The sequence below is a fragment of the Aspergillus nidulans genome, chromosome VII (genome assembly GCF_000011425.1).
Source record: "Aspergillus nidulans FGSC A4 chromosome VII".
Lineage (NCBI taxonomy): Eukaryota > Fungi > Ascomycota > Eurotiomycetes > Eurotiales > Aspergillaceae > Aspergillus > Aspergillus nidulans.
The window spans coordinates 3,368,187-3,389,989 of NC_066263.1; the positions used below are offsets into that span (position 1 = coordinate 3,368,187).

General features: G+C 51.1%; 7 protein-coding genes across 7 annotated transcripts, besides 1 other annotated feature; 3 read left to right on the top strand and 4 right to left on the bottom strand.

The window, feature by feature from the left end:
* Window positions 1-21,803: part of a sequence feature (contig 1.38 569..233386(1)) that runs on past both edges of the window.
* ANIA_02280 (autophagy-related protein 101) lies at window positions 140-876 on the bottom strand (the record flags this gene model as incomplete). The annotated part of the gene is made up of 3 exons (XM_654792.1): window positions 140-327; window positions 384-719; window positions 798-876. 3 exons carry the CDS (start codon window positions 874-876, stop codon window positions 140-142), a joined length of 603 nt encoding a protein of 200 aa, XP_659884.1.
* ANIA_02281 (protein pexC) lies at window positions 1,702-3,821 on the top strand. The gene is made up of 4 exons (XM_654793.2): window positions 1,702-1,980; window positions 2,058-2,404; window positions 2,537-2,927; window positions 2,991-3,821. The coding sequence occupies exons 1-4, from the start codon at window positions 1,823-1,825 to the stop codon at window positions 3,685-3,687; spliced, it is 1,593 nt and encodes a 530-aa protein (XP_659885.1). The 5' UTR covers window positions 1,702-1,822; the 3' UTR covers window positions 3,688-3,821.
* Window positions 4,713-6,917, top strand: ANIA_02282 (putative MFS transporter; the record flags this gene model as incomplete). The annotated part of the gene is made up of 10 exons (XM_654794.2): window positions 4,713-4,725; window positions 4,775-4,973; window positions 5,040-5,200; window positions 5,252-5,344; window positions 5,397-5,426; window positions 5,481-5,837; window positions 5,896-5,949; window positions 6,008-6,055; window positions 6,106-6,417; window positions 6,473-6,917. The coding sequence occupies 10 exons, from the start codon at window positions 4,713-4,715 to the stop codon at window positions 6,715-6,717; spliced, it is 1,512 nt and encodes a 503-aa protein (XP_659886.1). The 3' UTR covers window positions 6,718-6,917.
* On the top strand, window positions 8,008-9,645 carry ANIA_02283 (DNA-directed RNA polymerase I subunit RPA49; the record flags this gene model as incomplete). The annotated part of the gene is made up of 3 exons (XM_654795.2): window positions 8,008-8,174; window positions 8,243-8,568; window positions 8,635-9,645. Exons 1-3 carry the CDS (start codon window positions 8,027-8,029, stop codon window positions 9,643-9,645), a joined length of 1,485 nt encoding a protein of 494 aa, XP_659887.1. The 5' UTR covers window positions 8,008-8,026.
* Window positions 10,078-12,088, bottom strand: hemA (5-aminolevulinic acid synthase HemA; the record flags this gene model as incomplete). Its single annotated transcript, XM_654796.1, has 2 exons — window positions 10,078-11,669; window positions 11,734-12,088. The coding sequence occupies 2 exons, from the start codon at window positions 12,086-12,088 to the stop codon at window positions 10,078-10,080; spliced, it is 1,947 nt and encodes a 648-aa protein (XP_659888.1).
* ino80 (chromatin-remodeling ATPase INO80) lies at window positions 13,055-18,255 on the bottom strand (the record flags this gene model as incomplete). Its single annotated transcript, XM_654797.1, has 5 exons — window positions 13,055-13,263; window positions 13,316-14,585; window positions 14,764-17,091; window positions 17,140-17,652; window positions 17,737-18,255. 5 exons carry the CDS (start codon window positions 18,253-18,255, stop codon window positions 13,055-13,057), a joined length of 4,839 nt encoding a protein of 1,612 aa, XP_659889.1.
* On the bottom strand, window positions 19,848-21,355 carry ANIA_02286 (alcohol dehydrogenase alcC). The gene is made up of 3 exons (XM_654798.2): window positions 20,650-21,355; window positions 20,222-20,576; window positions 19,848-20,153 (listed from the first exon to the last, which is right to left on the bottom strand). The coding sequence occupies exons 1-3, from the start codon at window positions 21,304-21,306 to the stop codon at window positions 20,107-20,109; spliced, it is 1,059 nt and encodes a 352-aa protein (XP_659890.1). The 5' UTR covers window positions 21,307-21,355; the 3' UTR covers window positions 19,848-20,106.

A 21,803-nucleotide genomic window follows, 5' to 3' on the forward strand; every position in this document is an offset into this window, starting at 1 on the left:
TGCAAGCTGTGGGTGTCGGCTGCAGAAGGAGAATCCCAGAATCCGGAGACCTGATTATGATGATATTCCTAAGTGGCGCTGAGTACCGTAGCCCAGCAAAAAGTCGTCTTGTGGCAAGTTTTTCATAAATCCATGATACTCAATATAAGCCGAACCGGTTCTGCCATCCATCGGTGCGTGGGTTCAGGATGATGCGATAAGGAAACGGATTCGATTCGGTCGTGGTGATGGGGGGGATATGATCTTTATCGCGGTTGACGACGGCTAGAATCTTGAGCGCAGCCTTTTGCAGCATGTTCTCCATTGCTTTGCGGACCTTTGCGCGTTCTAGTTTCGGGAACGGATTAGCCAGGTGATTCATATTATTGATCCCTTCGACATACCAGATTCCGTCCGTGGAGTAGCAACTGTTACATCTAAATTCCATACCTCCCAGCAAACTTCGTCTTCCCCCTTTCCTGCTAACGCTGGGAACCACATATTCGAGCGCCTGCGCTTCTTTTCGTAGAACTCGACGGCAATGCGCCCGCGCACGCCGTTTGAATCATGCGCACCCGCGGCCGACGAGGAGTGCTGCCGAACTAGGGCGCTGATACGCGAGTCAATCAGGGTGTCTAAATCTACATCGTTGATTGCTGGGAGTGTAAAATCAAGGACGTCAAATGTAGTTGGGCGGATTGATGGGAAGTATCGATGGAAAAAGATTAGGTTGAGGACGCCTAAAACGAGAAACTCAGTCAGAAAGAAGATCGTAACTTTAACATAGCAAGACTCCTGTCAAATGTGACATCGCCGACCTTTTAACACGTCTCTGACTGTAGTCGTGTCTGCGAAGATCTCTAGGAAGTATTCCGGAGGGGTTTTGCGGGGCTCCATTCTAACTGAGCGGGTGGGCAGGGAGGAAAGAGGGGAGCAAGGAGAGCGACGAGGTAGATTTAAGGAGAAATATGTGAGAGACTGAGGCAGTTTGACTGCCTGAGTCTCTGATATTTGTGCTGAAGGGAAAGAATGAGAGAGTGGGAGGGGGTGTTGGTCACTAGTGACGACCCAGCTATGAGTATGACGGAGTGCTGGCCAGAGAGCTGGTCCCGCAACGTGGGGGCAGATAAGCCAGGTCCGGTGCTGGAGGCGACGGGGAAGCTGGTTTGGAGGTTCGTGAAGGCGGCAGTGTACTAAGAGGTTGAGTTTGGAATAAGATCATATGGATAAGTATAGGTAGTTAAGATGCATGGTGGTATCGTATAGAACAGTAGTAGTGAAGGGGTCTTGTCCATGGCAGGGAATTCAGCTGCCATGTCCAACTCTGGGGAGAACCAGAGTCTGGAACCGATACTGATGAAAATGACAGCGCCCCCTCTATGCTCTGTAATCACTGGGTATAATGAGTTGAAATTTACATGGAGCGGGTCCCGTGATTTCGGCATCCTGATAAAGACTCTGAAACTCCAAATTGGAGGGTTGTATACAAGGGCACAAGTAGGCAAGGTCATGCTAGAGTCAGGAAACTAATAGGCCTTGGGAGAGAGGTGTTTTATCTCCATGTCAGGTCCAAGACTGATTTTAGCACACTCGTCGTCCACGTCCACATCCCGTTATCATAAGGCAGTCAGTTTAGCCGAGGCCGCTGGAACTGGCCATTCTCCGACCGTCCTTCTCGGTTGCTGTGATCGCCATCAATGACTTGTCACGTCCGCCTCTCTCTTGCTCTATCTTTCTTACCGTCTCACACTTTGCTCAATTTATCACCTGACCGAGTTATATGATGAACTGCATTGATCGGATACTTGCCTGAAGCTAACACCGATTCCCTCTTCGCTCCACCATGATCAGTGCTACGAGGCGCTGGTTCAGGCGCAATCGCAAGACCCTCGCAATCGGCACAGGCGTCATCGGTGTGGGCTACCTCGCAGGTCAATATGTACTAGGCAAGATATCAGAAGCACGAGAACGGATGAGCAGTGATCGTATCGCCCGTGAGAAGTGCGTAGATTATCTTCTATCTCCCTCTAGTCGCGTGCTCAAAGAATGCAAGCTGACTCTCTTGCCTTACCATGCAGCTTACGGCGACGATTTGAACAGAACCAGACTGATTGCACATACACAGTGTTGGCGTTATTGCCAACTGCGGCGGAGGATATATTGGAGGCTCTGCCCGTGGAGGAATTGACAAAGGAGTTGCAGAAGAAACGCGCTGAGCGGCTGGCTCGTCTCAATGCCGGGGAAGGGACGGCGACAGGGTCGGATATGAGCTCTGTGGCACCCAGCCTTCTAGAGGATGACCGAAAAAGCGTATCGAGTGAATCGTTTCTGCGGACAAGCCAACTTGGGGACTCGGCAGTTGACGAGGATGCGTCCCAGCCGAAACGGAACAAGACACAGCTGTGGAACGAGGTTAAGATTACCTGTACGTTCTTCACCCCTCTCTGTTGCGGCACCAGTGGTGATGATGATGATGATGATGATGATGATGATGGCATTTTTGTCTCAGAGACACAGCGGCAGTCAATGGATATCTTGTGATACTGACTTCGTTTAGCCATTACTCGGGCGTTTACCCTGATATACACTCTATCCCTATTGACAATCTTCACGCGCGTCCAACTAAACCTCCTCGGCCGCCGGAATTATCTCTCGAGCGTGATTTCTTTAGCCACGCCTGCGGACTCCTCGAGAATCACTTTAGAGGATCATGATGATGATTTGACGCAAACGCTGGGGAACGACTTCGAGACCAACCGACGGTATCTTGCCTTTAGCTGGTGGCTGCTTCATCGTGGTTGGAAGCAATTAATGGAGGAGGTTAAGGCCGCGGTAGTGGAAGTGTTCGGCCCACTGAACCCAAGGGATGATATTTCCTTTGACAAGCTATCGGAATTGACCCTTCAGGTGCGGAAAAAGATCGAAGGTGCTACGGAGGAAGAGAGGAAGTGCGTCACCTTTAGACCCTATCACTTGAGCGAAAGAAGACGTTTTGCTGACAGTATTTAAAGACGTCGAAAGTGGCTGCCCTACTTGCTTCCGCCGAGAGAAGACGAGGATCACCTGCTGGAGGAGTCCGGCGTCCTCGGGGTCACAGAACCCTCAACCCCCCAAACAGCAGCGACATTGCGCCATCTTCTCGACGAGACTGCCGATCTGATCGACTCCCCAACATTCACTCGCGTTCAGATGCTCCTCAACAATGAGTGTTTCGAGACATTGATACAACAATGCAAGACTGACGCATTCAAATCCACCGGACCCGTGACAGCCCCTCAATCCTTCACGTCTGTTGCCACGGTGATTCCGGTCAAGGAGAATTCAGAACTCAAGACAAAGCTAGCAAACGTGCTTGCCGTGCTTGCTCGGCAAGCGCATGCCATCGGCAACGGGACATCTCCGAACATTTATGTAAATGCGATGGATCACGGTGTACGAGAGCTCGAAGCTTTCGCGGCGGTGGTATACAGCTCGAACTTTGATTCCGAGCTTCTGGGCGCTGGCGCGAGAACCAACACGTCTAACGCGGTGGCCGCGGTACCAGATTCCACTGCCTCATCTCCTGTGATGGTTGGTCAGGACGACGGATTCCGTCAAGGCGGCATTGCTGAGGGTAGACCAGGGGCGGAGGATGCCGACGATAACGACCTGGAAAGGGCATGGGGGAGAGCTGTGGTAGAACAACCGAGTGGTGGGTCGACTGCGTAGACTAATGAGACGCGTCCAGTCCTGAATAGACATCCTCGTTGACGGCAAGTGATCTTGATCCAATCTACAGTCTGGTCTTATACGAAACAAGGGGGTGGGGACTGTAATACTATTATTTGTATTAGAATGACACGTATCTTTGGAGGACGTCTGATTTTTTATGGCTATTCAGATTACAGCGATTCCACTTATACATGGTCATGTGAAGCTGGCTTTAGCCTACGCTAGGAGCGGGAATTACAGCGTATCAAATAGCGATGACACTCTTTGTATGGAGCACGGTGTTATCTATCCAACTAGAACTCGCTGTAGGGCGCAGGAGTTGTAAGCCTGTTACATAATACCCGCGAGATCTTGCGGGGAAGCCGAGAAACGACGGGGTGAGTCAGGGTCGATGCCTTGGCTCCTCAGCCACTGTGGATTTGGAGGAGGGTCCGGGAGTTTAAGGCCTGCCAATTCCTGGGGATCCAGCCTGAATTTAGCCTGGACCTAGATGCAATTGAGTTGCATCGAAGCGCCAGGGTTGCTTGCGAGCTGACAGTCGAAGTCGTAATGTCACACAATTGTCAGTCTAACATAATCTCTCTGATGGGGTGTGGGTTCCCTCCCAGCTGGATCGCTCTCGCGCCTCGCTTGTCCGATAGGAGATCCCTGCCCGCTTCTGAATGCGCAGCGTCGTGATCTCTAGATGTTTGCTCATCCCATCGCCGGAATTTTTTGGCATCTTCCCGATGTTTATTTCACTATAAGAATGCGCCTTCCCGTTCCTTCCCCTTTTCTCTCCTCACCTCTTTTCCAGCCCTCCTGCGTGCTGTGATCTTATCTTCCCCTTTCTCCCCCGCCTAAGGCTCGTCTCCGAGCTCGGCCATTAGCCGAAACCGGCCTCCCTTTCTCCAAATTTGTCCCGTGATTCTGTATTACGCCGAATTCCTCTCATAAGAAGGGGGTTTGGTCTTAACTCATTGATCTGTTGGTTTCAAATCACATTGCTGCAGTGACAGGACTTAGGTCGCCTCGCATAAGCCATGGGAGTCTTGGGTGAGTGTGTACTGAATCACGGTGGAAACATCGAGGTGCTAACATACAGATCGCGAAACTGAAGGCAGCAAAAACAGCCGCAGCCCGTCGCGCGAGAAGGCTGACGAAGTGCAGATGGGCTTGGAATCGCCGCAACCTGGCGAGCTTCCGCTGCTCACTGCGACCACGGAACGCAAGCTGATGGCCAAGGTTGATTGGCACGTTGTTCCCTGCCTGTGCATCATGTACCTGCTTGCTTTCTTGGACCGGTACCAGCTCCCAGCGCCAACAATCGAGTTTTCTCGGAAAAAGCATTAACGGCATATTCTTTATAGAGTGAATATCAGTAATGCGGCAGCTCTAGGCCTGAAGGACGACTTGAACATCGCCGAAGGAACAAAATATAACACGGCGCTGACCATTTTCTTCGTCCCCTACGTTCTCTTCGAAATCCCGTCCAACATTCTACTTAAGAAACTGAGGCCTCATGTTTGGCGTATGTGCCGGAGATTCGCTCCTTGAGGGGCTGTGTCACTAATGGTTGTAGTTTCATTGTGCATGTTCACGTTCGGTGTTGTTACGATCTGCCAGGGTTTGGTCACAAACTGGGGCGGGCTGATGACCACTCGTTGGTTTCTTGGTAGGTGCATTTACCCTGGATGGGTATCTCCGCGGCTAATCGCAAATTGTAGGCATGTCTGAAACAGGCATGTTTCCTGGGTGTGAGTGATTTTCCCCCCTGATGTCCAACTCGAACAATGTGTAACAGTTCCTAGGTTTCTATCTGCTAGGAATGTGGTACAAGCGCAGCGAGGCCCAGAAGCGATTTAGTTTCTTCTTCAGCTCTACTTCGTTGGCCGGTGCGTTCGGCGGCGTCCTCGCCAGTGGTCTTGGTAAAATGCACGGTGTCCGCAATTTGGCTGGATGGCGATGGGTTTTCCTTATTGAGGGTGTGCTCACTGCCGTGGTTGCCATCATCTTATTCTTCTTCCTCCCCGATTTTCCCGAGGAGGCTAAGTGGCTCACTGAGGAAGAGCGCGCGTACATGCGCGCAAAGCTGGCTCAGGATTCTGGAGAGGCAGGAGAAGATACCCGTATGGGCTGGCGCGAGGTTTTGGCCGTTTTCAAAGACTGTGAGTCGCACTTCTACCCGCGAGGACGCGCCATCCCTGTATTCTGACCTCACTTTAGACAAGATCTTTATTGGTGGCTTGATGTATTTTGGACAGATTGTCACAGCTTATGGTTAGTTCTTGCTTTCTGGCCCGATTCTAGAAAAGTCTCGACGGCTGACATATCTCAGGCTATGCTTATTTTGCGCCAACAATTATCCAATCCTACGGATATGGACGTGAGTTGAATCTTTCCTTCCTTGCAGCCGCCTCACTAACTAGCTTCAAGCAATTCAAACGCAGCTATACTCGATTCCACCTTGGGCGGGCGCATTCGGATTCTCCATGTGCATCGCATACATTTCTGACAAATTCCGACATCGTTTCGCATTCACTATAATCCCGATGCTGATTTCCATGGCTGGATTGGGTATCCTCATGAACGTGCATGATAACCGCGATGTTCAATACGGTGCGCTATTTTTGGTCACAGCGGGATGCTACAGCGCCATGCCTGTGGTTGTTTGTTGGTATGCTATGAACCTAGGTGGTCATCGGCGGCGCAGTGTTGGAACTGCATGGCAGGTCGGGTTCGGTAACAGTAAGTAGTACCATCTTCTTGCTGCACGTATGAGGGCCACTAACATGCGTCGAAGTTGGCGGTATTATCGCGACGTATTCGTTCCTTGCGAAGGACAGGACGAATAACTATTACACCGGCTTCAGTATTGGTATATCTTTTCTTGCGTTTTCTTGCGCCTGCTGTTGCGTCTACTTCGCGGCAGTGTGGCATCAAAACCAGAAGAAGGACCGAATCCTAGCGAGTGGTGACCCTAGTTACCTGGAAGAGGATGAGGCGGTCCTGGGAGATCAGGCGACGAAGTTCCGTTATGCGTACTGAGCCTGTAGAGGGTCTTTCTTACGCCGTTATGACTTTGGACGAAACCCTTCAGAGCTCGTACTAGGGCTAGGGCTGGAGCTATATACCCACAAAGAATATATATCCAAATACGATAATCTCTTATCGAATGGCGAAATATAATAATGAGGAAAAGTGACACAGATAAAATTACACGAAAGAATCCACTATTATTTTGATGTTATGTTGTTCTGTTGTTGATGTTGTGCTCGGTAAAGGCGATGTGATCTACACGTGACTCTACACGTGATAGGGTTTCTAGACGCACACAACCTTAAGTAGCTCTCCCGCTCCCGCATATCCATCCTTCTTCCACCCATCTTTCATCCTCGCAGAAGTGTGAGTACCAGCCCTCCCGCTTGCCTCAATGGCTACGTTATCCCATTAAACAGTTGACTAACTGCCACATAGCCCATCTACGAAGATGAGAGCCAAGTGGAGAAAGAAGCGCGTTCGCCGTCTCAAGCGTAAGAGAAGAAAGATGAGGGCTAGAAGGTGAGATTTATCGCGAGTTTAATATGGGTACGCATTGAATCTAATGACAATCCCAGCAAATAAACAACTCGCGCCATCCATCTCAGTTTCTCATGGTAGACTTGGGTTGAACGCTGAACACGACAATATGACGACGTCACGATGATGATTTTCGGTTATGATCGTTTCGTGGTTCGCCTCAAAGATACCTGTGATCTGGAACATACATCTGCTTTATACATCTACCTATTCGACATCGGAATCTGCCGTTCAACAGGACGTTCACTCCCGACTCTAAAAGGAATGTGAATATCCACCCAATCCCTCGGATTCATAAAACGATTTCGATTGTTCTTCAGGTCACATGGTTATTCTCTTGAGGGGTCAACGTGCTTAGTGGGGTTGGGAGGAATCAGTGGAAAGTGATGGATTACCTTGTCATGGAAAATCGCTGGTTCTTCTTGAGTTTATCATGGGGACTGGTCAATTCTCTCTGGATCTTAGACCATTAGCATCCGTTAGTGCACCTGGGATTTGGAGTCGTGGAGAGGTCCTCGAGAGTTTATTGCCCTCAATACGAAACCAAAAAGTTCGCAAACGCGTCAATTTCTCTTTTCGTAGATGTAAAATATTCTGTAGACCATTTTCTTAAAGTGATGCAATCAAAGATGGATCATGACTGATTGTCCCTAATGTGAAGTGGTAGGTCTGGTCTCTCCACCTTGACATTCACCGCCTTCAGTTTTTCTTCCAACTTTTTTCGCGGAAACAGCCCTTTTTCACGTAACTAGCTCATCACTTGACATATATACCTACAATGGCCTCAGACAAGGCCGAAAAAAAGCGCAAGCGTGCATCAGATCGCCATGAACGCCCTACCAAGAAGCCGGCGCTGGATTTGCAAAGCTTGCCTCCACTATCCGCAAGTCTCATAGACGACGACAGCGAGCTCGCTCCTGTACTGAGTATGTCGTCGACCACCTTGTTTCTTCTTGATTACTCATTGAAACAACTACTAACAAATTTACTATAGTCAACACGCCCGGGGTCACGTCGTTGCCCAACATCCGTTTGAACCCGTACTTGAAAACCCGTAGCCATGGTGCTTCCCACCATGCGGGCAACGATGGAATCGCCTCGACAGAATTACTGCTGCAGTCCTCAGAACACCCGAAATTAGACTTTGTCGGCCGTGAAGCGAATGAGGATGCGGATTCTCAGTTGAAACATTACGTTGCTGTTGTAGACCCCGCGAGCAAAACGTGGGAGTTTGTTGAGGTTAGACGGATAACCCTTCGCGGCGCAGTTAGGCGGGCTGCTGAGGAGGACGAAGAGGAGGAGAGCGAGGACGAGGAGATGGTATGCATATTCGACTTACAAGCTATGATAGCGACAGTAGCCGACTGACTGGTGATATCTTTGCAGAAGACAATGCGCGAACAAAGAACGGACCTTACGTACACATTCGGCACCAAAAAATCACGCAAGGCGACCCAATCCATGGCCGAAAATGCGCAGCTTTCGAATGCCCCTTCGGGCGCCGCAACAGCAGCTGAATCCGCCCTCTTGGAATCTATGCCCGCTGAGTCCGCTCTCGACATTGCTGCCAAATCCGCCGCTGTCCAGGCCGAAGTCCAAGCCGCAAAGCCCCTACCCCAGGCGAACCTCGATGCAAAACATCCGTCGGAAGTATACCCTCTCGAAACACTCATCCCCAATGGCAAAGCTACCCTCCGCCAACTGCCCATCAAGGAATGGCAAGACACGATCTCCGCGGGGCTCACAGTCGCCACAACATCACGATACGTTTCGTCGCGAATCGATGACATTGTCGAATCTGGGAACACGACACACCTCCAGATTTTGCGCTTCGTGCTTGTCCTCCTCGAGCTGGCTCGTGCTCTGCGCTCCGGCAAGGGTCGCGGCAACAAGCGCCTTCCGAGTCGCGACGACCTCCGCCGCATTCTCTCTGGAGGTTCGAAATCCTCCTCCGACAACAGCACAGACGACCTCTCCTCTTCCCAATCCACAATCTCAGACCCGATTATCGACGGCATCCGTCGGAAATTTGCGCCCAGCGGCTCAACCGTTTCCAAGAACGATATCACACTTCTTGAAACTACTATATGTGCGCTGACGCTCCATCTTCCGCCTCAGCCTGTTAAGGATGGTATCCCCACGCCTAACGGTGGTAATGCGCCCAATGAGATGGCGACGGATCCTTCGGACCTACGTGATGATCTGCAGCTCGATAATGCGAAGATCACGCAGTATTTCAGGGAGTTGGGATGTCGGGTTGATAAGCCAAGGGAGACGGAATTTGCGAAATTCGGTATTCGGGGTGGGAAGGCCGAGGCTGCCACGAGGAGGGTTGCGCGTCTGAGGATTCCCGTCGAGTTTCCCAAAGTTAGTCGGGCTGGGGGGAGTAGGAGGTAGATAGATGTGGTCTACAATGTAGTTGGGTTCGGTTGCGACGGGGTTGACATTTTGTAAGGGAGAACAAAAAGAAGTCTTTCTCATCTATGTGGCGTTTAGAGATGATTTTTTTTTTAGTTATACGAATACCAATGAGGAGCGGATCCGACTGGCCTGAGATCATTTAATGGTAGTCAATCTTGAAAATCAACTTAAGTTTGTGTGAATCATGTATGGACGCTACGTGCTACAATAGGAGAAGCTTCGAGTGTATGGACAACTTTGTATTAGACCTAATGTAAATGACGGGCCGGTCATACTGAAGCATCCATCACATCGGAAAAATTGTTCGACAAAGCATGATCACGCAATAACTAATGAGCGGACCGGGAGGGCTATATATACGTATATATAAACACCACAACCCACAAATAAAAGACCGACAAGGGCGACTTAAGCAGCAGCCGCGACTGGGATTGAGGCACCGATAGGGTTGGCCGCGATTGAGCCGACGGGCTTCGCCTTTGCACCCCCGGCTTTCATGCCAGGAACCGCGGCCTGAAACTCGCGTTCAACTGCAGCCTCGAGGGTTTCATCAGGTCGCATATTCAACTGGGCGTCGGTCCAGATGGGTTGATTCTCGAGCTCGGCAGCTTCCACGCCAACACCGACGAATCCGCCCATTGCCTTCCAGTCGCTTGCGCGCTTGATGCCGAGGTCGTTCCAGACAGTGTTGACTGCTTCGACAAGGTGGTCACGAAGCTCTTGCGTGTGACCAGGGGTGGGGGTAATCCGGAGGCGCTCTTCACCGCGTGGCACGGTGGGGTAGTTAATTGCTTGAACGTAGATGCCGTGCTCTTCAAGGAGCTTGTCCGAGGCCTGCTTGGCGAGCTCGGCATCACCGACGAGAAGAGGGACGATGTGAGAGGGGTTAGGGATGACGGGGATATCTAAATCCTTGAATGATTGCTTAACAGCCCGAGTGTGCAACTGCTGCAGGATACGGTCCTGCTGGTGGCGTGCCTGATACCGGATTGCAGTATCCGCACCGGCCATGGTTGCTGGAGGAAGGGAAGTGGTGAAAATAAACCCAGGGGCGAGGGAGCGGATGGTGTCAACTAAAGCGGCAGAGCCAGCAATGTAACCACCGACGCATCCGTACGCTTTACCAAGAGTACCGGTAATGATGTTGATCCGGTCCATGACAGTGCCTTTGGTGCTGAGAGGGTTTGCGGTGTCCTGCGAAGCATAGATCTCGTAGTCAAGATGCTCGGCAACTCCAGCACCGTGCGGTCCGTACATTCCCACGGCGTGAACCTCGTCTAGGAAAGTAATGGCTCCGTACTTGTCCGCCAAATCACAAATCGCCTCGATCGGAGCAATAGAGCCACACATACTGTACACCGATTCGAAGGCAATGATCTTTGGAACATGCAGAGGAAGAGATGCGAGCTTCGTCTCGAGGTCGACCAAATCGTTGTGCTTGAAGACCATTTTCTTCGCGCCAGAATGGCGGATACCCTGGATCATCGATGCGTGGTTGAGCGAGTCCGACAAAATGACGCAGTCAGGCATCTTGCTGCCGAGAGTAGCCAAAGTAGCGTCGTTGGCTACAAAGCACGAGCTGAAAACCAGCGCAGCTTCTTTACCATGGAGTTTGGCCAGAGTATTCTCCAGCGAGACGGCATGTTGATTGTGCCCGGAAATGTTACGAGTTCCTCCCGCGCCGGCTCCGTACGTATCGAGGGTCTTATGCATGGTCGCGAGAACTTCAGGATTACGTCCCATGCCGAGGTAGTCGTTCGAGCACCAGACGGTCACTTTCTCATCCTTCGAAGCCGTATGAGCGCGGGGGAATTCCTGAGCGAGACGGTTGATGTTGTTAAAGTAACGATACGACTTGTCCTGGTGCTTCTTCTGCAGTTCTGCATTGTAGAAGGCGTCGTAGTCGAATGGCGCAGCCACGGGGGCACGAGGAGTAGGACCGGAAACGGTTGCTGAGGCCCCGACGTGAGAACGGGTGGCGTTGGAAAGGCCAGGGTGAACTGAAACATCCACGTCAGTTATATTCGACAATTTGTCTAGTCTATCGCTCTCAGAAAAACGTACTCTGCTGGGCTCCCTTGTGAAACTCAGTGCTCATATTGGCGCCGTTTCCTCCAGTCGAGTGCAGCGCCCTCTTTCCCGGCGAACCCCGGGTGGGCTTGGGGGTACCAGCTCCAGCGCCAGGTACACCAGCCGCAGAGGAAGTAAATCGCTTGGTGCCAGTCATGCGGGCACTCTGGACAGCGAGCGCCTTGCTCATGACCGGGCAGCGGCGAGCGATTCTCTGCAAATTGGTCATAGTACCACCGCCAGGGCTGGTGCTGGGACGGGTAGCGGTAGCCAACGAACGAAGGGTGTTCGGTGAGCTGCGCTTGAGAAACGGACACATGGCCCGAGACTGCTGGAGAAGGGCCTCCATTGAGCAGGAATATCGGTTGATTCGATATGAGGAAGTGGACAAGCAATTGAGAATAGTGGACAAAGTACTGAATCGGACAGAACCAGCGAGGGGATGGTGTCACTAAAATACGAGCGGCGACGGGATTCGCAACTCGTGGAAATCTCGGCAGGTTATTCAGAGCCCGTGACTAAGGACTGTGGGGTGAGGAGCCTCTTACCAGATCCGGGATAGTGGCTGACATTCTGGATCTAGGCGTCCTATGATTGGTTAGCGGAATTTAGTTTTCCAGTTCAAGACATTTTCATACGGTAATACCAGCACTTGAATTACAAAGCATTTGAGTATCATCTCGAAAACTCTGTGCATGCAATGATTAAAGCAAGTGAAGATGATGACTTATATAAGAGAGCGTATCGACATCGGAATACAATGTATGACCGGGGAGTACTGAAAAGCCCGTGGAAGTGATTACGGACCATGGCCCGCTGGCCGCGGCTAAGGCTTATGGAGAACAATACCCGGATCGCGGCCTGTGATTCTCAGGCCACCTCCTACCTCGTAGTAGTACAGTACAGTCAATACCCGTACCAACTCGGACAGACATAGGGATAAATGCCATGTGTTCATTATTGTTAAGAGCGCAATTTCTTTCATAGCTGCAATAATAAATAACTATAAGTACCACTCGAACCTTCGAGATGTATACATGTATACTTCGGTAGAATAACACGTCTAAATCCCTGCCACGTCCGTCTGACATCATGCAGAGTTTCCTCTTCTCCTTCGTAGAAATCGAACCGGCAGGTTGTCTTTTGACATATGATAATACAGACCAAATATAGGTTGCCCTAAAAAGAAGATAAGAAAGGGATAGTCGAAACAACACCGAAGACGGCACAATAGAAGAGGTGGGCCGAATCAACCAGAACAAACGCCGTCATGCATCAACGATAATAACAAAAAGTCGATAATTCGTCAACTTAACTACCCACTACCCAAGCCGCCGTCGCCGTCTATTAGACGTAGTCGTTCTTTGGTTGTCTTTGCTCGTTTGGCCGTTCCCTTTCCCCCTCGGCCCCGACCCCGTTTGGGAACAGGCGTACTAGCCGAGGGCGTTCCAATATTCTCTGCTGTTGATACAGGAGTCGCAGCTCCTGACGGTTTGGCACTAGCATCATCAAAATTTCCTTCGCCTACACGAGCGGTTAGTATTTTGCCTGTCTTTTAAGGACATTGGAGACATACCTTCGTGATACATATCATCCAATGTGACATCTCTCTTTCTTTTCTGGGCATTTTTCTTGCCGCCTTTTGAAGCACCGAATGTTTCACCTCGCTCAAGGGCTTCCCTTTCCTTTTGCTCGATAAGCTCTGCTTGTTCGTCATCGGCCAGCCACATAGCAATGTCCTTTGTTTTGCTATCGCGGTTGCGGGTGTTGAAGTCAACACCGCCGGCTGCACCACCTGAGATGACAACCCGTTGTACCTCCTCTTTTTGCAAGGCTCGCTTGCGGATGCGCTCCTCGATAGTGGAGCGGGTGATGAGTCGGTAAACTGTAACTTGTCTGGTTTGACCCAGACGATGTGCTCGGTCCATGGCTTGCGAGTCGATTGTCGGATTCCAATCAGAGTCATAGAAAATGACAGTGTCCGCAGCAGTTAGATTGATACCCAGACCACCAGCACGAGTAGACAAAAGGAACACGAAGATGTCGGGACGTTGCTGGAAATCCGCCACTGTGTCTCGACGATCTTCCAGCTTTGTGCTTCCATCCAGGCGGCAGTACTTGTAGTTGCGGTAGGTTAGGTACTCCTCCATGAGATCGATCATGCGCGTCATTTGGAAGTAAAGAAGCACACGGTGACCGCCAGCCTTCAGTTCACGCAGGAGTTCATCCAGCTTAGCTAACTTGCCAGAATCCGTGACGAATCGTCGCATAGAGGGTACTTCAATATGGGTATAGCGACCCTTAGTTGAAATTGGCTCAGGCAACATCGGAGGAAGAGAGTAAGGTGTAGGATCCAGCTGCTGCTCAATAATTTGCTCTTCCATGGCCTTCGAAGGAGTGCCAAACAAGGCATGCTGAACGGGGACATTGAACAGGGCATCTTGCGTCTCAATTAAAGCTTCTTGGCCTGAGGACACAAGAGTGATGGGAGGCGCGGATGCTGCGGGGCCAGCACAAGGCTCAATGACGTTAAGGCCCTCTTGCTCAAATACTGACCGAGAGACATTCATTAATTCTCGCATATGTCCCTCCACTGCGATATCGTATACAGCCTGTCGGTCATTGCGGTCGACGATGTTGAACAGAGTATGGGGTAAAGTTGCAGTGGATGATTCATCCTCATCATAAACCACGCTGAGACGAGATAACCTATTTGTTTGTCCACGGCGACGGAGAGCGCGCTCAAATACACCTTGATGCGAGTAGTTGAACGCCTCCCCGACCGACGTGTCCACAAACCGCAAGAAGGAAAACGCGCCGTCGTCCTCAATGCTTTGCTTGATATTCTCTGGGGTGAATAATATTCATCATATGAGACAAATACTTGGCACGGAATCCCGCCTTTTGGTTGTCAGGCCCTGCGATATCAATGCGGCCGTCAGATGTACAAAGCAGTCGCGGCACAGGAAATTCGATCAGGTTCCGTGTCGAGTATGCGACGTCAATATCATGTCCCTCTCTTACAAACGAGGCGGTCTCTGCAAAGTGCGCGAGGGAAAAGGGTGACTTGGTTTCAGCCCGTTCGAAAAGGTCGGGATGGTTGCAAACCTTACGGAATTGCATGACTAGGTTCATCAGTGTTGTACTGTCCGTCTCATCACCGACAGCAGCCTTCTCGATAAGGTCCATAATGCTAACCCGGTTTCGCAGATTAGTGTAGAGTGCACGTTGACGGTAGGTAAGATCACAGAAGACGTCCTTTTCGACCTTGTCACCCAGTTCCTGTTGGACATGTTTCTTGACACGGCGCAACATGAAAGGCTTCAGAATCATATGTAGACGTCTTAGCTGGTCCTCGTTAAGCTTCGTATTACTCTGTGCGTGGGATTCAATATCCTTCGAAAACCATTCGCTAAACTCGTCGTGAGAGTCGAAAAGCGTGGGCATGATGAAGTGGAGAAGAGCCCACAACTCCTGCATGTTGTTTTGGATAGGAGTACCTGTCAGCAGGAGACGGTTACGGCAATGGAAGCCAAGCAGACTCTTCCAACGCGAACTTTGCGATGACTTAATAGCCTGAGCTTCATCGAGAATCATATACTGCCACTTGACTTTCTGAAAATATTGCGCGTCAAGTACCACAAGTTGATAGGATGTCACCAGCACATGGAACTCGGATTCCTTGGTATAGGTAATGTGCTTGCGGTCCCAGAATTTGCGGAGAATCTTGCGGTCTTTGGCGTTACCCCAGTAAGGCAAAACTTTGATATTGGGGACGAACTTGGTAATTTCTTGCTGCCAGTTGTGGAGGGTGGATGCCGGCGCAATAACCAGGAATGGACCCCAAATGTTATGAACTTCGGCGAGGTAAGCCATGACGGAGATGGATTGAATTGTTTTACCAAGACCCATTTCATCTGCCAGAATACCATTGATACCCTGCTCGTACAGGTTGACAAGCCAGTTCAGACCCTTCAACTGATATTCTTTCAGTTTGGCTGTGAGCATTGTCGGCTGCGAGATTTCAATGTCGCCTAGACTTGTAGGGTTCTGGAAGTTCAATTCGCTGTCATCCATCGTATCCATGGTGCTCTTGTTGGGGTCATCGAAAGCACGAGCTCGCTCTTGGGCCTTTTGAACTGCACTCTGGGCGTTGGCCATGGCAGCCTGTCGCAAAGCGGTGTCATCCTCTGCATCAAAATCGAGGTCTTCAAAGTTAGTGACTTTCGCACCCGCGCCAGGAGTCAAATCCATGGCTTCGGTGCCCTGCACCCCTGCGTCCCCAGACTCCCCGCCTGCCCCCGGGATCTTGCGACCAATAAAATGAGAGTACAATTCAGTCTGCGAGATCAAGAAATTGAGTTTGCGCTTCTGGCGGTTGGCTTCGCGCTCTGCCTCTGCCCTCTTCGCAGACTCAAGTTCTTGCTTCTCGGCGAGGCGGCGCAAGTCACGCTCCTCACGTTCGTTCCGCTTCCAGAAGGACATCATCTCACGCATCGTCCGTTTAGCGCGTGCCTGTGTATCTTTCATACTCTTATTAGTTCGCTCCTGCCACTTGCGAGACTGCTTGCTGGCTAGTTGAGCTGTTTTGCGCAAATTCTCTTGCCGAGTGCTCAAAGAATTGACTTTGGTGCGGTAGACCTTGGGAATATCTTTTCGTGCGATATCCCTCCAGATCTGTTCATAAATCTGATTGTAGCCCTTTGACTCGTATGTGGACACGGGAACTGGGGTGGCTTCCTTAGAGCGACCACCCTTGGCATCCTTCTTGAGGGACTCCTTTCGTGGGTCTTCCCTGGGAGCAAGAGGCAAGGGCTCGTCGTTCTCCATAGCGGCATATGCAGCTTCAGCAGCATCCTTTTCGGCTTGCTTCTGCTCCTTTGACTTCTTCGGCCGTGTAACGGGACCACCGCGTCCGGTTTTGCGCCTCGACGGAGAGCTTCGGCCAATGTGAAAGGAACTGGTTATACCTCCTTCCAGGTTGGGAGCCAATGGGGTAATTTCGCCAATCTCTTCGGGTTCAGTGACGCCTTCCAAGGCCCGTTTAGTAGTTTTAATCTTCCTTTGCGCCCGTTCGGCTTCCCGTAAGAATTTGGCTTTCTCGGCAGAGTCCTGGGTCTCATTCGCTTTAAGCTCTGCTTCGAGCTTCTTCTGCATTTCCATTCGCACTGTGTTCTCCCTTCGGCGTTTCCGCTGCATATCCTTCTTGCGTTCCTTTTCATCCTGAATTTCTTTCGCTTGAACTTCGGAAATGACTGAGGCTTCGTTTGCGTATCGGAACCGATCCATACCCGCGTTAGCTTGTTTCTCAAACGATTTTCCGAGTTTAAGAAGATAATCGTGGCGGCGACGCTAGATACATGTCAGACATAAATGGCTGGAGGGTTGATAAAAGCATACCTTGCGCCTGATGCTCTCGGCACGTTCAACATCTAAGGCGCGCTTCTTTCCTTTGAGAATATAGCGTTCACGTTCTTGTTCAAATCCTGGGGCTTCGACATCACTCTTCTCTGCATTATCGATCTCGACCATGTATTTGTTCACCATTTCCGTCTCCTTTTCTGACATAATCCTGCGAGGTGGGCGGAGAATCTTGGGAGGTTCCGTCACACCGTTGGTTGGATTCTCGGCGCTTTTCAGGTCTTCTTTCTCGGTATTACGTTGGCGTTTATCCGCGCTAGGTTTCTTCTCCAATCGTGGAGCCGAGACGGGAGGAACAGGCTCAATGTCTCCGACTTTAGGATGAAAAGAAGCCGGTGGAGGGTTTAGGCTTGTAGCATTGGCGGCTGGAACCGCTGAATGAATTGTACCTAGTCCAGGCGTAGGAGACTGTATTTTGGGAGGAGCTTGCTCCTCGGTGGGTCCCGAAAGAATGCTAGCAAACGACATGGGGTCCGCGGCACGGGCAGGTTTCTGTAGTGAAAGGAAACATGTTAACATCAGAAAGAAAAGAGTGGCAACAGCGAGGAGAGAGATAAATGGTCGAAAAGAACGTACAGCTTCCTTTGGAGGCGAAGCCTGTGGCTCGCGCATCACAGAGTACGCAGGCGCTCCATGGTTCACTGCAAAGTGTGACTCCGGCTCTTTTTTAGGCGACACATGAGCATGGCTATCTGGTCGACTGGACGGGTGAGCATGTGAAGGAGTAGAAGGACCGTATGGAGATGTTCCACTGGCGGGTAACAGGGAGCCGGAGTAAGGCCGTGGAAGGGGGTACTGTGGAGTCCCTGCAGCTGAGTGTGCCTGGTATTGCGGCGAAGGATCGGATGGATGTGCTGGCGTGGGTGCGCCGCCATTCAATGGAGGCAGAGCGCCTGGCAAGGGCGAAGGTGCGTGTGAGTAGTGAGGGCTCCGCGCCAGGTTCGGCTGCGGAAAGGCAGGAGGTGTTTGGGGTGGTTGTTGCTGGTAGTGTTCGCTGTTAGGGTAGTAGTGACGCGGTTTATTCGAGGGCGAATATCCAGCGTAATGAGATTGCTGAGTCGGAGACTGAGGGTGATATGGCGGAGCCCCGGTCATTATGGTAGCCGCGTTTGTCGGAAACGCGGCGGCGAAACTTCGAAGACAGGGACTGCCGGTGACGATGAGCAGGAAACAATTGGGATGGAAATCGGTTGTTGGTAGATTTGCCCGGGGCAGCTAGCCGGCGGGCGCCCACGCGCAGTAGTCTGTCCTGTCAAGGGAGTGATCACGCGTTCGGTAGTCGGCGGTCGAGCTATCTTCTTGGTGAATTAGATATAGGCCAGATGATGGCAAATGCGGATGTCGAGGGGGGAGTGAAGGATTCGAGGATCAGGATGGATACATTATTGTCGAGGCGAATGAAGGGTGTGGAGGATGGGAGAAGCAGGAGAAGAAAATGAATGAGATGGCAGGAGTTCGCCTTACCGGGTTTGCCAGGAATCTTCTTTGGGAGGGTCTGGCTTTAGTGTCTCCTCGTCTCGTGTGGTGAACCAGCGAATCGTCGCGGGTTTGCCGTGATCGGAGAACAGAACACTCTCAAGCTGAGGCCATCGGGTCTTTTGTATTTAACTGTACACTGACAGTGAATATAGAGCCAGGGAAGGTGATGGGCCCAAAAATCGAATAAGGCAAGACAGATCTTGGAGGTGAGCCTGGTGATAATGACTGTCTATAGGATGGAGATGGAGAGCAGAGGTGAAGAGGGGAGATGAAGGTTGGCCTTGATGATAGAGGAGAGTTGATGATGCTGGCGTGAAAGAAGGAAGCCAACGGTTTCTCTTGTGCTTTGCTGCCCCTTTGCCTCGCCCAGCTTTTCTTCCTCTTTGCTCCGTCGGCTTCACGCCTTTTCTTCTCATCGGCGATCTGATCCGTAATAATCGTATTTCAGTTACCACACTGAAGGTCTGAGCAAACACGCTTGGTTTGCAACCCGCCGAAACTGTCAATGCTGTCTGTCACAGCTTTATATGCAGTTCAACATTTAGAATGCGATGCTTTCGTGATAATACTCTTCTTATACAGCTCGGTCGAATCTGACTGATTTATCCTGTCAGCAGACACCGAGCTGGCTGGAAACATCCTCTGCAGCGGCTGATCGCCCTCCGCGTCATGCTCGTTTGGGACGTAAATTACAATGGAGATCTACTTCGAGACCATTGCTGTACCTAGAAATAGATTACTTTACCAGAAACCAACGCTTGGTGATTAAGCCTCCCCTGACCAACAATGGATGCTCATGAACACAATGACCGCTCGTAAAATGCATAGAACGGTTCCTGTTTGCTGCATCTGAACCAAGACCAAAGCTGATTGAGAAGTAAGAACCAAGTCGGCAGAAGGGTCCGTTGCGTTTCGACCGCGGCTTTTGGGCAGTTGGCATCAGCGTCCATAAACCCCTTTGATCCTAAGCCAAAACTCAACACTGAAGCCTACGCATTTCCAGATAAATCATAGGCAGTGTGCCAATTCTTTCCCTAGGTCTCAGGAGTTGGGAACCGCATAATATCAGCCAGGAACGGCGCGAAGCTCCGAGAAGGTGCAGCGCACTGCATGGCGGCGAGGGCCAAGCGCCTACAGGGCTCAAAGAGAATGAGATGCAGGTCGCCAATATACCTCTCATCTATTCGCACCTTTGTTTGAAGCTAAATCTCTCCACAAACATGTCCCACGTAGGTGATTTTTCGGGGGCTTTTGTCATATCCTACTCTGATACTACTCTGTGCCTGGCTTACCCCAGACGCCATACTACAGCACTGCGGAGCAGGTCGTACAGGAACTAACATAAATCTCACCAAATGAAACTCCAGCCTTTGCATCTCGTGTACTCCCAAAGTGGCTGCTGATTCTGTAATTTTCCTACTTGTTTCCATCCTGATCCGCGTAGGTGAATTTCTGCTTCCTGCCCGTTCACTCGGGAATCTCCAAGACGTAACGACCCGCAATCTTCCCTTGCCCTGCATTCCAACCACCATCAGCATCAATATTAACGTCGAGGGGAGAACACAAAAGAGGGGAAACACACCCATCAACTCAAAAATCTGTGGCAAATCTTGCAGCGGTGCCTTCTTGAATGGCGCCTTGATAAGGCCCCTGGCAAAGAAGTCTAACGCCTCAACGCCGTCCTGGCGGTTTCCGACATAACTTCCCTTGATGTTGATCATGCGGACGACAGTTGTGAACACGGGTGCCTTGAGAAATGCATTGGCTGGCAAGCCGATTGCGACGACGGAGCCGTGGGAGCGAACGTACTCGGTTGCTTGTTGGAAGGGCTTTTCGGCGACGGCGAGGAGGATGACGGCGTGGGCGCCTAGGCCGCCCGGCGTGGCAGCTTTGACATCTGCGACGACGTCGGCGGATTTGCTGAAATCGATAAAGACCTGTCAATGCGCAACATCAGCTCTGCTCTCCGGATGGGTTGGCTTGTCGAATGCGGTAGAGTAGGTAAAATACCTCAGCTCCTAATTGCTCGCACATGGCTTTCTTCTCGTCACCGGAATCAATAGCGATGGTGCGTAACCCCATTGCTTTGGCATACTGTTGTGCCAGAGAACCCAGGCCACCTCCCGCACCAACGATAGCGACAGTCTGGCCTGGACGCGCTCCGGACTCTTTCAGTCCTTTGTATACGGTAATCCCAGCGCAGAGGATAGGAGCCGCCGCGTCTAGAGGCACGTTATCCGGGATCTTAGAAGCCAATGCAGCCTTTCCGATAGTGTATTGCTGGAATGTGCCATCGACGGTGTATCCGGATAGCGAGGCGTGAGGGCAAAGAGGTTCGTCGGCTTGCATGCACATTTCGCAGGAGAGGCAGGAGCCATTAAGCCATTTGATGCCGGCTCTGTCACCAATCTTGAAATCTTCGTCCTTGACTAATTCTCCCTTAGCAACGACGACACCAGCGCCCTCATGGCCGCCTATCAGTGGCATCTTTGAAGGAAGAGGCCAGTCGCCCTTCATGGCGTGAAGATCTGTATGGCAGACGCCCGAATATCGCATCTTGACCAAAATCTCGTCTGGTCCAGGTTTTGGAACGGGAACCTGTTTGTAAACCGGAGGAGTGCCTGCCTTCTCGACCACTTGGGCCCATTGCACTTCGGGGACAGACATCCTTGGGATGAGAGTGTGTAAAATGAGATTGATAGAAGAGGTAATAAACTATTAACTGAGAGGATGTACAGAGACAAGCTAATTCACAAGCTTCGTGAGAGCTCTCTTGCCATTTATACCACAAGAGAATGAGGGGTGTAGCAGCACTGCCTCTAGACACTGGCTATAACAGTGCAACACAACGCAACACTATACAGGGGATGGGTCCACCAACGAAACGAATCCACACAAGCCGACGAGGACATCGTCCGAAATTCCTGCTTTTGCCGGGCAGCTAAAGCACGCGCCGAGAGCGTACGGCAGGCGATTGGTGGCCAATTTCGGCTTCCATGGCCATTGGGGCCAGACATTGGGTCGACGATGTCATCCTTGGGAGCTCGACAGCCCGGGCCAGACCCACTGATCTGAGTGATATTAGAGTAGATTCGGCATCGTAGAACCGGCCTGGTTTGGAGCATTGGCTGGCACACGCAGAGTAAGCCTACCAGTCTGGATCA

Excerpts from the sequence above, each read along its gene's own strand:
- ANIA_02281 (XM_654793.2), top strand. The coding sequence starts at position 1,823 with ATGATCAGTGCTACGAGGCGCTGGTTCAGGCGCAATCGCAAGACCCTC. Across the intron at positions 1,981-2,057 it reads GATCGTATCGCCCGTGAGAA|CTTACGGCGACGATTTGAAC; the intron begins GTGCGTAGATTA and ends CTTACCATGCAG. Across the intron at positions 2,928-2,990 it reads GCTACGGAGGAAGAGAGGAA|ACGTCGAAAGTGGCTGCCCT; the intron begins GTGCGTCACCTT and ends CAGTATTTAAAG.
- ANIA_02286 (XM_654798.2), bottom strand. The coding sequence starts at position 21,306 with ATGTCTGTCCCCGAAGTGCAATGGGCCCAAGTGGTCGAGAAGGCAGGC. Across the intron at positions 20,577-20,649 it reads GCGAGCAATTAGGAGCTGAG|GTCTTTATCGATTTCAGCAA; the intron begins GTATTTTACCTA and ends GCGCATTGACAG. Across the intron at positions 20,154-20,221 it reads ACAGATTTTTGAGTTGATGG|GGCAAGGGAAGATTGCGGGT; the intron begins GTGTGTTTCCCC and ends GTTGGAATGCAG.